We start from the raw sequence: 14,675 nt of genomic DNA on the forward strand, positions 1-14,675 counted from the left end.
ATTAATTAGTAGCTATGAATGAAATATCAATGGATACTGACACTTTAAAATATGTTCAATTTGTTTTAACTGATCACTAAATTGTCAAATATCAATTGATAGTTTTGTATGTATGAATAAGCAATTTGATAGATGTATGGTTAAAAAAAATCATGTATATTATTAAGCAAAATTTTGTGATTATCGTAACATAATTTTGGACACTGCTTCTAAAATTTGTAAAAGTTTAATAAAAATGACAATGATAGTAGATGTAGTACTTATTTTACTACTATTTACAATGAAGAAAATCGTACCTTTATTTTGTACTGTCTCAAACTCAGACTGACAAACGTCTACTGTCTAATCCATGGACTAATATATATAAATGTAAATATATATATAAATGTAGTTAAGTAATGTGAAGCCCATACATCACTTTGTCCATTAATTAATATGCCAGTAAACAATACGTCACTCTTAAGAAGAACTGACCATCAAGCCAAACAAAGTATACATTTATTACTAATTTATGTGTTTGATATACCTTGACCATATTTCGAGGGCAACATTATTATATTGATGGTTTACTGTCCATGATCGTAAGTTGTAACATATAATGTATGCATCATGGCTTTTAAAAAATGACTTTAACAAAGAAATACATTTTACATTTCAATTATACTTTATTGCATATTATTTAAAAAAAAATTGTGTGACATTTAGGGAATGTATCTGTAAGGATAATAATGTAACAGGAAGTGTGTAACTTGTAGCCACAGATTGTTTTATGATATTGACCAATGCTCACATAATTATTGGTATTTTGACATGATTTATAGATTTGAATCAAGACTGCAACTAGAAAGAAGATTCTTAATCCACAGTGCATATCCAGTAATGCAGGAATGTGCAAATAACTTAAAAGTAACACCGAATCTGTGCAAGGCTATTGCCAAAACGAATAATACAATAAGTAAATGAACAAAAATATTTTATTCTTAATTAAATTTAAAGAAATGAAATAGCGCATACGGCTGCTACGATATTGTACTTTAATCAGCATTATAATTGTTTTCAGGAATATATTTACTTCCTTAGATCATTCGTGAGAAAGACAATCTGATTATCGTTTTGAAGATGATTTTTGTGTTTCGTCAAATAACTATGTTCATTTTACACATTTAAAACAAGTGTCGTATAACAATTGTAGGAAGCCAACTAGTAAAATAATATTTAGCTTCTTTTAATGAGATAACCGCCGTTGCTTCAGTTCCTAATTTATGAATTCAGCTTGACCTCGTAAAAATGGTCTCAATTACGTTTTATCTGCTAAATCAAGTATAATATGACACAAGTATATTGGAAAGTCTCAATTACACCGAATATAAAAAATCATAAAGTAATATATACGTTATTGGAGTGAAAGATATCAAAGAAACTAAAAATAGCACATCAATACGCTAGTCAGGTCGTCATTTTCATGAATGATCTTGAAAATTAAACATTTTCATGGAAATATTATTGATGAGGTTTAAAGTATAATGTATCCACACACAACCGTATGTGCAAATTCATTTCTTCCAATTTGGTGTACAATAATAAATATTGGTCAATTTACTTATCATGGTGCTCGTTTTAGCCATTAAATTGCACAATTCTGTGTTACTTCTGCACAAGTCCTGCGTTATTTGCACATTACTGGATATACACAGTGTAAAGAGGAATGCCCTCATCATAGGAAAAAAAAGAACATGTGTTTTTCGTTTGGCCTTAGTTCTTCGTCTACACTGTACTAGTTATAAAAATGATGACCTTCGCAAAATTACACAAAAGATACATGTCTAAGACCTTGACAATAACCTGTTATAAATAAATAATAAATATTTTGCCAAATTAAATGTTTGAATATAAAATGTCCTTTAGCATTTTATGAAACAAGATGTTCAAAAGGGCCTATATACACTGTACTGTATCACTCACCTGAGTAGATGGAATATAAATGTTATATTCTCATAGGGATTCTTTAACCATAGGGGTACAAATTATGTAGTGTTTAAAAAGAATGATTTAAAATAAATCTGGCTTCAGGGTTGGGGTCAGTTTTGACTAAAAGGATAAATTAATTTAAGAAATAATACAATGTTTATCCAAAACAATTATTTCATTGCTCAACAAGAGCCACAGCCGGGCGGGGGCAACGCTAAACTTTTTCTAAAAGCAAACAAAGAAACGTTTGAACAAATCTTAACGTTTCCTTTTTATAACTTTAATACGTCTGTCTTGTCACACTAGTTTTGTCAAATGATGAATCCTTTTCATAAATAAATGACAATAGAAATGTAAACACACACCAATATATATATTATATAGTCAATTAATGCACAAATCGGTGAAAATTCAATAATTTAACCTTCAAGGTCAAGGTCATAAAAGAGCCAAGGTCAATTTGAGTTTGATATACATAAAGGTCTTGTCCTTAAGAATGTTCTGTTAGGAAGTCAATCCATTCAATAATAGCATAGTTACAGCCAGTTACAGCAAATAAAATATGAAAATTTCAATAATTTGACCTCAAAGTCAAGATCATTTATGAGTGAAGGTCAATGTCTGTCTGGTAAAGGGCGATCCTTGAAGATTATATTATTTTCAAGTTTGAAGACAATCCATTCAAAAATAAGTTACAGCCAAATTAATAGCAAGAACAAGCAAAATAATAATTATGGACACTTGACCTTGAAGGTCCAGGTCATTCATGGATGAAGGTCAAGGTTAGATTGGTCTACTGAAAGGTCTTATCCCAAGGGTTGTTGTGGCCAAGTATGAAGACAATATACCAAGTAGTTATGATCCAGGTACAAGTTTGCGGACAGCAACAGCGCTTAAAAAAGTCAAGCTAATAATCGAGCATTTTTAGTGGTTACGTCACATGTATAATATTTACATCACATGTCTAAATATAGAATGTCAACTGTGATTTTATTGCAAAATAACACAGTCTTTCGGTTCTTCTATGTTCAATTGGGAAAAAGGGGAAAAGGGTTGTGTTTCTAAGGGACTACATGGACTAGAAGGCAATGCTACCAAATATCAAACCTCTCGATCAAGAGGTTTCTGACAAGAAGATTCTTATTGTAATCTTATGTCTCAGTCTGGAACCATTTATGGTTTACGTTGCATAATCATCAGTTACAGAACCTTTTTTTTTATTTACCACAAACTTACACATTTAGAGTATCATGATAGATGTTTTATAAACAAGGTTCATACAACCTTAAAAATTCATCCTTTAATTAATTTTGGCCTTAGGAAGTCCTTAATTTCTCTGTTTGGGAATTATACAATCATGAAGATTTTTTTGCAAGTCTAAACCATTTGTTATAATGATAAATGGGGACCTAAAAGTCATCTTATCCTATGGGGTCGAGAAGTCAAAGTGCTTACTTGTGTTTTAATAGGACAGAACAAACTCTGTCTGATTCATTATTAGTCTAGCAACAGTAATGTAGTTAATGTCACATTTACTGCTCTTGTAAATGTAAACAAATCATATTCACCACTAATCAGGTATTAGACAGTAAGTACAAATAAATAACAGAACACAATAACATTATATTTTTAGCTCACCTGAGCATATGCTCAGGGTGAGCTATTAGGATCACTCTTCGTCCGTCGTACGTTGTCCGTTCACACTTTTAAAATGACATCTCCTCTGAAACCATAAGGCAGATCATAATGAAACTTCACAGGGATGTTCCTTGTGTGAAGCCTTAACAAAGTTGTTCAAAGAATTCCATTCCATGCAGAACTCTGGTTGCCATGGCAACCAAAAGAAAAAACTTTAAATATCTTCTTCTAAAAAACCCAAAGAGCTAGAGCTTAGATATTTGGCATGAAACATCTTCTAGTGAGTATCTACCAAGTTTGTTCAAATAACAGCCCTGTGGTCAAAATTGGCCCCGCCCCATGGGTTAATGATTTTCCCTATATACATATAGTAAAAACTTAAAAAATCTTCTTTTAAAAAACCCAAAGAGCTAGAGCTAAGAAATTTAGCATGAAACATCTTCTAATGGGTGTCTAACAAGTTTGTTCAAATAATACCCCTTGGGTCAAAATTGGCCCCGCCCCGGGGTCATTGATTTTCCCTATATGCATATTAAGTACAAACTTAAAAAATCTTCTTTGAAAAAAACCAAATAGCTAGAGTTTAGATACTAAGCATGAAACATCTTCTAGCGAGTGTCTACCAAGTTTGTTCAAATAAAAGCCTTGGGGTCAAAATTGGCCCTGCTCCGGGGGTCATTCATTTTCCTTATATGTGTATAACAAAAACTTAAAAATCTTCTTTGGAAAAACTCAAATAGCTAGAGTTTAGATATTAAGCACAAAGCATCTTCTAGTGAGTGTCTACTAAGTTTGTTCAAATAAAAGCCCTGGGGTCAAAATTGGCCCAGCCCCAGGGGACATTGATTTTCCTTATATGTGTATAGCAAAAACTTAAAAATCTTCTTTGAAAAAACCCAAATAGCTAGAGTTTAGATATTAAGCATGAAACATCTTCTAGTAAGTGTCTACAAAGTTTGTTCAAATAAAAGCCCTGGGGTCAAAATTGGCCCCACCCTGGGGCTCATTGATTTTCCTTATATGTGTAAAGCAAAAACTTAAAAATCTTCTTCGAAAAATCCGATTAGCTCGAGTTCAGATATTAAGCATGAAACATTTTCTAGTAAGTGTCTACAAAGATTGTTCAAATAAAAGCCCTTGGGTCCAAACTGGCCCTGCCCCAGGTGTGTCATTGTTTTTAACTATATGTGTAAAGAAAAAACTTGACCAGTTAGACCTTAGATGTTTAGCATGAAACATCTTCTGATGGGTGTCTACCAAGTTTGTTCAAATAAAAGCCCTGGGGTTTAAACTGGCCCCGCTACGGGGGCCTATATACAGGTGAGCGACTTCAGGGCCATCATGGCCCTCTTGTATGATGTAACTCTGTTTTTGACATATTTTACATTGTTTTTTGTTACCGTAGGTCCTTAAAAATGCCCTTAGATTTAATAAAGATTTTCGTGAGAACCTGGATTGAGAAACTTAACGTATATGTACCATCCTTCTTGGGTATGGAATTCTGCTTGCATCTATAATGTATATTGCATGTACAACCTTTCATAAGATCTCTGTCTGATGGCACCACAATGTTCCGAGAGAATGCAGATGGAAATTACCTCCCTTGCTCCGTCATCCATGAAGATTATAACCATTACTTCACCAGAGATGGATTACTCTGTCCAGGCCCGTCACATACATTGTCAACAGGAAAATGTCTCAAAGCCATTCGACAAAAAAGACACTTTAATAAAATTGTGAAACCGGAAAATGCCAAGCAAATAGCTGAAACTTTATTTATCTGTGTTAAAGTACTAAATTTTACCATTTTTTTCTTTCTTTTCTTTCAACAGAGGTGAGTATAATTAATCTTTAGTTGGGAGATTCATAATAAAACAACTTAATCCATTCTTAGAAAAAAAAATTTATTCAATAATATAGTCACTTGCAAAATATACATGAAACATGTCACAGACAGTATAACGTGTATACAAGTTAACTAAAGCATGTTACATTCAATTTCTGAATTGTAGGGACGGATTATTACAGTGAACACATTGTGAAATCTACATCATTCTGTTGATCTACTTACAGCAGTGTAAATCTAATATCCTACAGAGGGGTGTGTTAAAAATATCAAAAAATATTACCATAAAGCTGAATCTTAAAAAATTTAGTGAAATTTCTTAAACATGTTAACTTTATAACAAATATATCAATATAAGAGTTTTGATATAAACATTATCAATATAAGATTTTTGACAAAAACATATCAATATAAGTGGAATATTAATAAATATTATTAAATTTTCTTACATTGGATTGGCATATTTCAATCTCATCAAAATCAGATCATCATTTTCGCTCTGTTACTCTATGCAGTACTAAGCGAAACATAGTGGAGTGCCAGTAAAGAAAGCGAAACATAGTGGAGCGCCAGTAAAGATGTGATCCTATGATATTGGTGTTTTGTTAAATAAAGATCAACTAAACTTTCCAATATCTGGTACAATATACCACAATTAATGTAAACAATAAAAATAAACTATTTCTGCACCACTAGATTCAGTCCTTATTCCTTACATTATTTAAGTTATAAATATTACACTGAAATGATGTTTGTAAAAACATAGGTTCATACAATACCTTCACCATGCAATATTGGCCAAAGGTGATAACAGCCAAAATCCATAATTTGTTAAATTAGGAATATTATGCATTTTAAAAACCTTGTTTTATCATTTGCGTATCTATGATATCTGTAATTCCTAGATCTAGTATTGAAGTTATATATATCTACTTATTATTCATCAGTGCTTAAAATACAGGTAAATTTAAATTTGTACCAGGGCTTCCATTAAGTTTCAAAATTTTTGAAAGTCAGAGACATAAAATCTCTGACATTGGAAGTCACATTATATAGGCAAAGAAGAAAAAGCATTAGATTTTGGAAGTCACAAGCCAAAATCAAGGAGTAAATGACTCCCAAACTTCCACTAATGGAAGCTCTGTGTACTGATGAGAAAATTAAATTTGTTTTTCTTCCTCATCCCAAATCCACAAATATTTTAATATCCTATGAAATATAAGCTCTTATTTCTTCTATATTTAATCATAACAAACAAGGCACTGACATAAACTGACAGAGAGAAATAATAATGTTTTTTTTCCTTCAGTTTACGGCAAAAAAAGAGTCAAACCCCTCTGGATAATCTACATGTAACTTAATTAATTAAGAATAATCCTAGCTACGTGCACCAATATAAGGAACAATACAAATTCTACAAATAAAGCAATAAAGACAAAAAACATAATCACAGACATGAACATTACAACAATAGGAACAAAAAGTGTTCATAATAATCCCTGATTAATAATTTGCTGCATTTACTATTCTGAAATTCTGTTTCCTAACATCAATCCTTCATAAATTTGCATAGATCTACTTCCTTTTTCTCTACCGTCTAATTCTAAAACATTTTCTGTGGATGATAAAAATCATTATCTACTAATGTTTAAAAGACCTGTATGAATATATATATCAACATGTAGATCTTAAAAAATCTGTTAAAAAATTCTATTCTCTATTTGGGTATACATATCTACCTCCAGTTTTAAAACAGTCTAATTCTAGACTACTTCCTGTAAAAACGTGACATTTCTAAATTTCTGAATAGTGAAAATAGGTCACAGTCATTGCCCATGTGTACACAGGCTATGAAAATAAATTATTATGCAAAGTATATATGGAGGTTTGATCGCAAAAATGCTGTAAGTCCTTCTTTATTTTATATAAGTTACTACAGTTTTGCAGTCAATCCTCAATATAGTAGCTCCAACTAACTAGATAATCCTGCTTCTTTTCCTGTTAGTTATATATCTAAAATTTCTTAACTCAAAACTAACTATAGACGATATCAAAGTTGAAATACATTCAATAGGCATCTCTTTATTTGATTGGTCCACTAAACACATATCTCTTGTAAAAGCTTTTCTCAACAATACCACCATGTCAATCTCCGCTCGATAGATTATATAGCCTACCGTTTATTACATGTATGTCTTTTAAAAATTGAGATCTTTTTTTAAGTATATCTTAAAGTAAATACTTAAGTATGGATAAAAGGGAAATTTTCCTTCAACAAAATTTACTGACAATGTCTTGTGTATAGAAATATTGTTGTAGATTACTTTATAAGTTACAGCTTATAAAAGAAAATAAAGCTCATGTTCTATGTTCTTTACAATAATGTTTACCTTATATAGGTATTACTTAAAGGCACATTAAGCCTTATAAATCTATATTTATTCAAGTCTTTACTAAAGTTTAGAAATGTCAAACATGTGTTGAATAATGTTTTACTAATGGATTTAGTTGTTCAAAAGCTAAAGAAAGTAGCACTGAATGTGCAGTAATGTGTTGTAAAGATGAGTACTTTTTAGAATCTGCAACACAATACCAAAAATTAAAGTTTTTTTGTGAAATAACAAGAGCTGTCGGTAGGACAGCACGCTCGACTATTCTAAGTGCTTGATAGTAAAAGAGCCTTGATAATGTTAAATTTTTTAAGATCACAAAAGGTCTAATTTTTTTTTAATAAATTCATGTTATAGGCCTTAGAGAGAGTCTAATTATACAGTATTGGCTTGACTATTCGAGGTACTGTCACAAGGTTGTTTTATTGAGTATAATAATACTAATTACCTATGAATACATGAATTTGACAGAAAAGGTACAAAGGCTTCTAATTAAGATGTTTTATCAAGTAAATCACTGCTTTATTATAATGAATGCATAAAATTGTCCCAAAAAAAGGCACAAACCCTTCAGTAGTAATTGAGATAACAGCTTACAAGCAAAACTTTACCATGAATTTCTAAGTTGAAAAAGGGGAGAAAAATCAGCCTAAATGCAAGATAGAATTATGGATCTTTGTCAGTGACCTACAATTATGACCCTAAATGCATATGTGAAGTTTTGAATAAATATCTTTAATAGTTATTGAGATATGTAAAACTTGCATGTAAACATTAACCAAGAGACTAAGTAGAAAAGGGGATATGAATCAGCCTTAATGCAAGATAGAGTTATGGAACTTGGTCAGTGACATACAATTATGACCCGCCAATTATGACCCTAAGAGCATGTGTAAAGTTTCAAGTAAATATCTTTGAAGACCTTTAATCTTTAACCAAAATTTCTAAGTTTCAAAGGGGCAAATAATTCTTTAAATTTTGCAGGCAGAGTTATGCAATTTTGCAAACTGATGTACATTGTTACTATAAAAACGTATATTAAATTTCAATTGAATATCTCAAGCAATAATTGAGATATTTGACTTTACAAAAAAACTTTAACCAAAATTTCTAAGTTCCAAAGGGGCATAATTCTGTCAATATTGTAGGCAGAGTTATCCAACTTGTCAATCTGACGTACCTTGTTACTATAAATAAGTATTGTAAGTTTCAATTGAATATCTCAAGCAATAATTGAGAATATTTGACTTTACAAAAAACTTTAACCAAAATTTCTAAGTTAAAAAGGGGCATAATTTTGTCAATATTGTAGGCAGAGTTATCTAACTTGTCAATCTGATGTACCTTGTTACTATAAATAAGTATTGTAAGTTTCAATTGAATATCTCAAGTAATTATTGAGATATTTGACTTTACAACAAAAAACTTTAACCAAAATTTCTAAGTTAAAAAGGGGCATAATTCTGTCAATATTGTAGGCAGAGTTATCCAACTTGTCAATCTGATGTACCTTGTTACTATAAATAAGTATTGTAAGTTTCAATTGAATATCTCAAGTAATGATTGATATATTTGACTTTACAAAAAACTTTAACCAACGCAGACGCCGACGCGGACGCTGACGCCGACGCCGACGCCGGGGCGACTACAATAGCTCTCATATTCTTCGAATAGTCGAGCTAAAAATGATAGCATTTCTATAGGCATAATGGGCCTTTTAAGAATGTAATTGATCATCTACTTCAAACATTTAAATCCAGTGCTTTATTTGCAATTGCCATGGTTGTAACAGTGTAAACTATTAAAACTGCACAAAACTGTGTTTCTTGTTAATATTTTCTGTATTTTTTTCTGGATGAATAACACTTCCGTTTGAATCTTCTTAACATTTGACACAACTCAACAAACTTTGAAAACAGGACATTGAATTTTGACAAGACAATTTCAACATCTGGAAGAAATTGGATTTTAACTTACCCTGACAAAAAAAAATCACAAAAATACTTCGATTAAAAAAATTCAATCTTCACTTCAAAACAAAGCAGTTTTAGCCACATTGTCGCCAAAGTAACAGAAAACCAAAAAAACCTAAACTTCAAACCAGAATCAAACTACAGATTTGAAAATAAAAGGAAAGAAAATAAAAACAAGAACAGAAAAGGGAAAGGCTTCAGTAGTGAATTCGCAGTATGCTCATAAAAAAATTAAGAAAATTAAACAAGAACAGAAAAGGGAAAGGCTTCTGTAGGTTTAAAAGACTGTTCTTTGCAATTGAAAATCCACAAATTTAAGAACCCACGAAAATGCCCCTTTTTGATAAAACCACGAAATTTCATGCCCACGAATATAAGTGAATTCGCAGTATGCTCATAAAAAATTAAGAAAATAAAAACAAGAACAGAAAGGGAAAGGCTTCTGTAGGTTTAAAAGACTGTTCTTTGCAATTGAAGGAACTCCACTGAGGTCTAAAGACTATACACATATGATAAAAAAAAATCTTATAAAGATCAGCTGGGGCACTTAAAACAGAAAATATCCAAAATATAATTAACATTTTTGTGCTATTCTTAGCACATTTTGAATGAAAAGCACTGCAACACTTTTTTTGTCATTTTTCACAATTTGAATAATTATTCTATGCAAGTTATTGGTCTAAAATTACATATAATGGAACATTAATCTTGAAAAATTATTTCCAGTCACTTCAAGTCGAAGGACCTCAATGGAGTCTCTTTAAAGTACAGCATCTGTATTTAATTTATAAAGTATTTGGTCACTGTAGCAATTTAAAAATTTAAAGCAAAGCCAGTCTGAGCAAAACTAGTCATAAATGTTAGAAAAAAGGAGCTTCGTGACTGAATGTTAAAGATGTTAATGTTAAGCTTTGTATAACTGTTATGATAATCTAATAATATATAGCATTGACTTAAGTGGGCTCTTAGCCCCACGAAACAAATGATATTCTGAAGTCTGTTTTATAAAAAAATTGTACATTGATCAGACTTGTAAACATTGAGAAAAATGTCATTTTAAAAAACTTTTGATTAATGTAAAATGTGATCTTTGCTTTTACATAGATGAAGCCAAGTTTCTTATTCTAAATAATTCCTAACTTAGACAAAGTTTCCCATTATTTAATTCCTTTCCCTTAAAAAAGCTTTTTGTTTTGCTTTTTATTTACAATTTTCTGTGGTATACAGGCTATCAGAGTAACTGTTACTACATGTAACATCACCACGGTCACTTTTTATCCACTTCTTAAAACAGATCCACGTTAAAATTCTAAATCAGATCCATCCTCTCCAGAATCCCATCCAGACTCTATCACATCTTGCTCGTCAAACTCTACATCAACATCGTATTTGAAGTTTGGATCATTTGGTTTCACCTGATGTTTCTCAAAAGTTCGCTCCATAGCAGCTTTTTTTCGTTTTAAAGTCTCCTCATCCACTGTGTTCAAGTTTTCCTCCGGATCTATTTTATCCAAGGCATCATTTCTTGCTAGGCTGGCCTCTAGTGACATACCATTCAATTTGTCTCTAATTATAGTAATAAGTCTCATCAACTGAACTTTTGGAATTTTAGTAACATATTTCCCATGACGCGGATGGGCAATTAAATCATCAGTCGCTTTCTCAGTGTTTGAATCTTTTGTGAAATCTCTTAATGGCATCGTCCTTTGTCTGTGTTTCTTAGATCCATTGTCACTGTATACAATCATTATCGCTGGCGGATCAAATTTCACCCCACATTTCTGAACCTCTATCTCCATAATTACCATCCTGAGAAATACAAAGAAAGCAAATTTTAAATCACATTTTAAATACTGAATTATTAGCAAACATGAAATACCAAAGAGCTATGATGTTTGTGAAAAGCTTGGGGCATGCTTGATTTCTAGGATGAATGACACTAAAAAGAAAGTTAAATGAATATGTCACATCCTTAATGCTGTTATTTGATTCTTCATCAGCCCTTTCTTAGGAGTACAAATTATGATTGTGTTGGCAGTCATTTGTCTTAAACAGCTTTTGAATTTAATGCAGAAAATTTGCCTTGCCTTCTGTACCTGTATTTAACTGAGCCAATTGCTAAAGAATTACAAAAATGTAACTATCTTTAAATAATGATAATCAGTAAAGTTTTCTTAAGCCAATTTCAATTTCTCATTTGTCAATTTGACCATTTTAGTGAGCTTAGTACCTTTTACAGACCAAAGGTCAATATAATTGATGCAATTGGTCTGTAAAAGGTTAATGATTAATGAACAAAAAATTGTCATATGAATGTTAGATATTTGATTCCCAGATATTTTCAGTTACATCATTAGTAGAATTTTGTTTGTTTGATTGGGGTTTACTTCACACCGACACAGCGAGTATCAGTATGGGTCATATGGCAAAGTTCCAGCTTTACTGGTGGAGGAAGACCTCCCGTGCCCTTCCGTGCATTATTTCAGGCACAAACGGGTACCTGAGTAGAACCACCGACGTTCCGTAAGCTAGCTAGATAGCTATCTCACATAAAGAATCCAAAGTCACTGTCAGGATTTGAAACCCAAGCGGTGAGGGGCAAGTGGTTTGAAACCACTTGACCACGGACGCCCCTAAGTTTAATTGAATTTACAATATTGGACCTGTTTTTAAAAGTGGACTATAACTATAATCACTTCACTGTAGACTGTGAACAAAACTGTCTGAAAAATGGATTGCTGCAGTGGCTGCTAGTACCTGGTGGTAGAAGTAGTGGTTTAATACTCTACAGGACATAAGCCTTGTTTTTCTATTATTATTATATTTATTACATGTTTTTATAAAGAAGAATAATGATGAATTAAATCCTATATGAAAAGTCTAGGCTCTAGTTTGTTTTTGCCACAGACGCTTGGGGTTATGTGCGTGGCTCCCCTTCTTGATCCGCACTTGTATACACCATGCCTATTTTTATCGTGCAAACCGTACGTCAAAATATTTTTGCATATTATTACGACCTGGTCACATGTCTTGAACATAAAACATGTTTTCCGCTATTTTAACCACGTTTAAAAAAGTCCCTAGAATATCATAATTTCATGAAGATAACAACGTACGCTTTCCTTTGATGTGAGATGACTGGAATGAGTTTCGGCACTGTTTTGCGCTTTCATTTTCATGCCGAGAACCAAAACCCCGCAGCGGTTACTTCCCCTAATCAGTACAGAAACCAAATCAAGAAGACTGACGGAAAGGGCCGAGTAGTTGCGATTGAATTTCTTTTTCCCAGCGATTTTCCCGCTGTAATTTACGGGAAACATTCCAGTGGTCATGAATTCGTAAAGAAGCATGTGACTCAGTTATGAAAATATAATTAAATGTGCAAAGCTTGGAAGAAAGGTACGATCTGATAATAACATGCAGTTATTCATTAAAGGAATATATGCATCGACTGATTTACACCAGAAATAAATGGCATGCGATAACATAAATACCTGAAATATATGTAGGTCAGTTGTGTTTACATTTCGAAGCTTGGTATCTTCAGGAAATTGAAGCGTTGGAAAAAAATTGACTTTTTTAAAACGTTATGAAATTCTATTCAAACTTGTTCATGTGTTAGACACTTAACCGTCTCATACTAATATAAGCACAAATTTAAAACTTATTCTTGTAATAAACAATACTTTTAGTTTTTAATATTCAGGGGCGGAGAAGGGCGGGGTCCATACCCCAAGTGTCTGTGGTTTTTGCCAAGTTTTTAACACTTCCTGTTTCAGCCGGTCACCTTGCGTAATTTACGATTTTCTGATGATAAAGCTAATTTCCATCAAGGAAAACTTGGAAACTTACACGTAAATCACATTTGCATCTCGAATTCAGCCTGTATTTACATATCTTACAGCAAAAAGATTTGTGTCAACTTGTCAACCATGTTAAACGGTGTTCTTCGTAATTCCCACCCGTGAAAATTATCCGGTAAGCCGTACCATTACCGTATTGAGAAAAGAATTTTTTTTAATATTTAACTTATTTAACATAAGGTGATACTTTAAATCGCTACGATATATAAGCATAGATAAATAAAAAAAATACTCTTCATTTCTAATTTTGAATTAATTCAGTGACCATTCACCGATTTTATCAATGGACTTCTGCAACTTCAAACAAGAGGGCCATGACGGCCCTAGATTACTCACCTGACATACATCACCAGGAAAGGAAAAAAACCTTAAATGAAAGTCGGTCATTAGGTCACAATAGGTTTTCATTAGGTCACAATAGGATGTCATTTTTTATCCATTAGTTGATGATTATTTTTAAAACATTTGTAGATGTTGTCCTTAACTGGAAAAGCATCCCAATGTCCCTGGCACTGAATACAATGTTGATAAAACTTTTTGTTCGATTATTTAAAACAATTTGCTGGTCATATTGTGCCACAACTCTGATGAGTATTGCTTTTATTCTTTTATGTCATTCAAATACAACGTTGCTGCTCACTAATTATTTCCTTTGGATTGATTCAACCTATTCTGGTGTTTTAACAAGATCTTGGCAGAACTTATTACAATATATTTCAGCAGTCTGATTACCATATATTTCAGTTGGTCTGATGTTAGAAATGCTGGTATATAACTAAGTTGATAAGATTAATAAATCTATGAAAATTTGTAATTTTAAAGGGGAAATCATTCTGGAAGTATATGTGCTAGAGTAATGAACCTTGTCTTATAAATTATGATGTAGGGAAATGATAAAAAACATATATTTGAGGTCTGAAGTTGAAATTCCACAAATAAATAAAGAAGTTAAATTAAAAAATATTTTATGCATAAGAACTTTAAAGTAAAATCTTGG

At 31.9% G+C, this 14,675-nt stretch overlaps 1 protein-coding gene across 1 annotated transcript; it reads right to left on the minus strand.

Moving 5' to 3' along the window:
• Positions 1-9,541: 9,541 nt before the first annotated feature.
• Positions 9,542-13,800, minus strand: LOC132713015 (centrosomal protein of 19 kDa-like). The gene is made up of 2 exons (XM_060695452.1): positions 13,668-13,800; positions 9,542-11,624 (listed from the first exon to the last, which is right to left on the minus strand). The coding sequence occupies exon 2, from the start codon at positions 11,621-11,623 to the stop codon at positions 11,117-11,119; it is 507 nt and encodes a 168-aa protein (XP_060551435.1). The 5' UTR covers position 11,624; positions 13,668-13,800; the 3' UTR covers positions 9,542-11,116.
• Positions 13,801-14,675: the final 875 nt, after the last annotated feature.

Source organism: Ruditapes philippinarum, unplaced genomic scaffold (genome assembly GCF_026571515.1).
Source record: "Ruditapes philippinarum isolate M1 unplaced genomic scaffold, ASM2657151v2 ctg2158_1_1_1_1, whole genome shotgun sequence".
NCBI lineage: Eukaryota > Metazoa > Mollusca > Bivalvia > Venerida > Veneridae > Ruditapes > Ruditapes philippinarum.

Excerpts from the sequence above, each read along its gene's own strand:
- LOC132713015 (XM_060695452.1), bottom strand. The coding sequence starts at position 11,623 with ATGGTAATTATGGAGATAGAGGTTCAGAAATGTGGGGTGAAATTTGAT.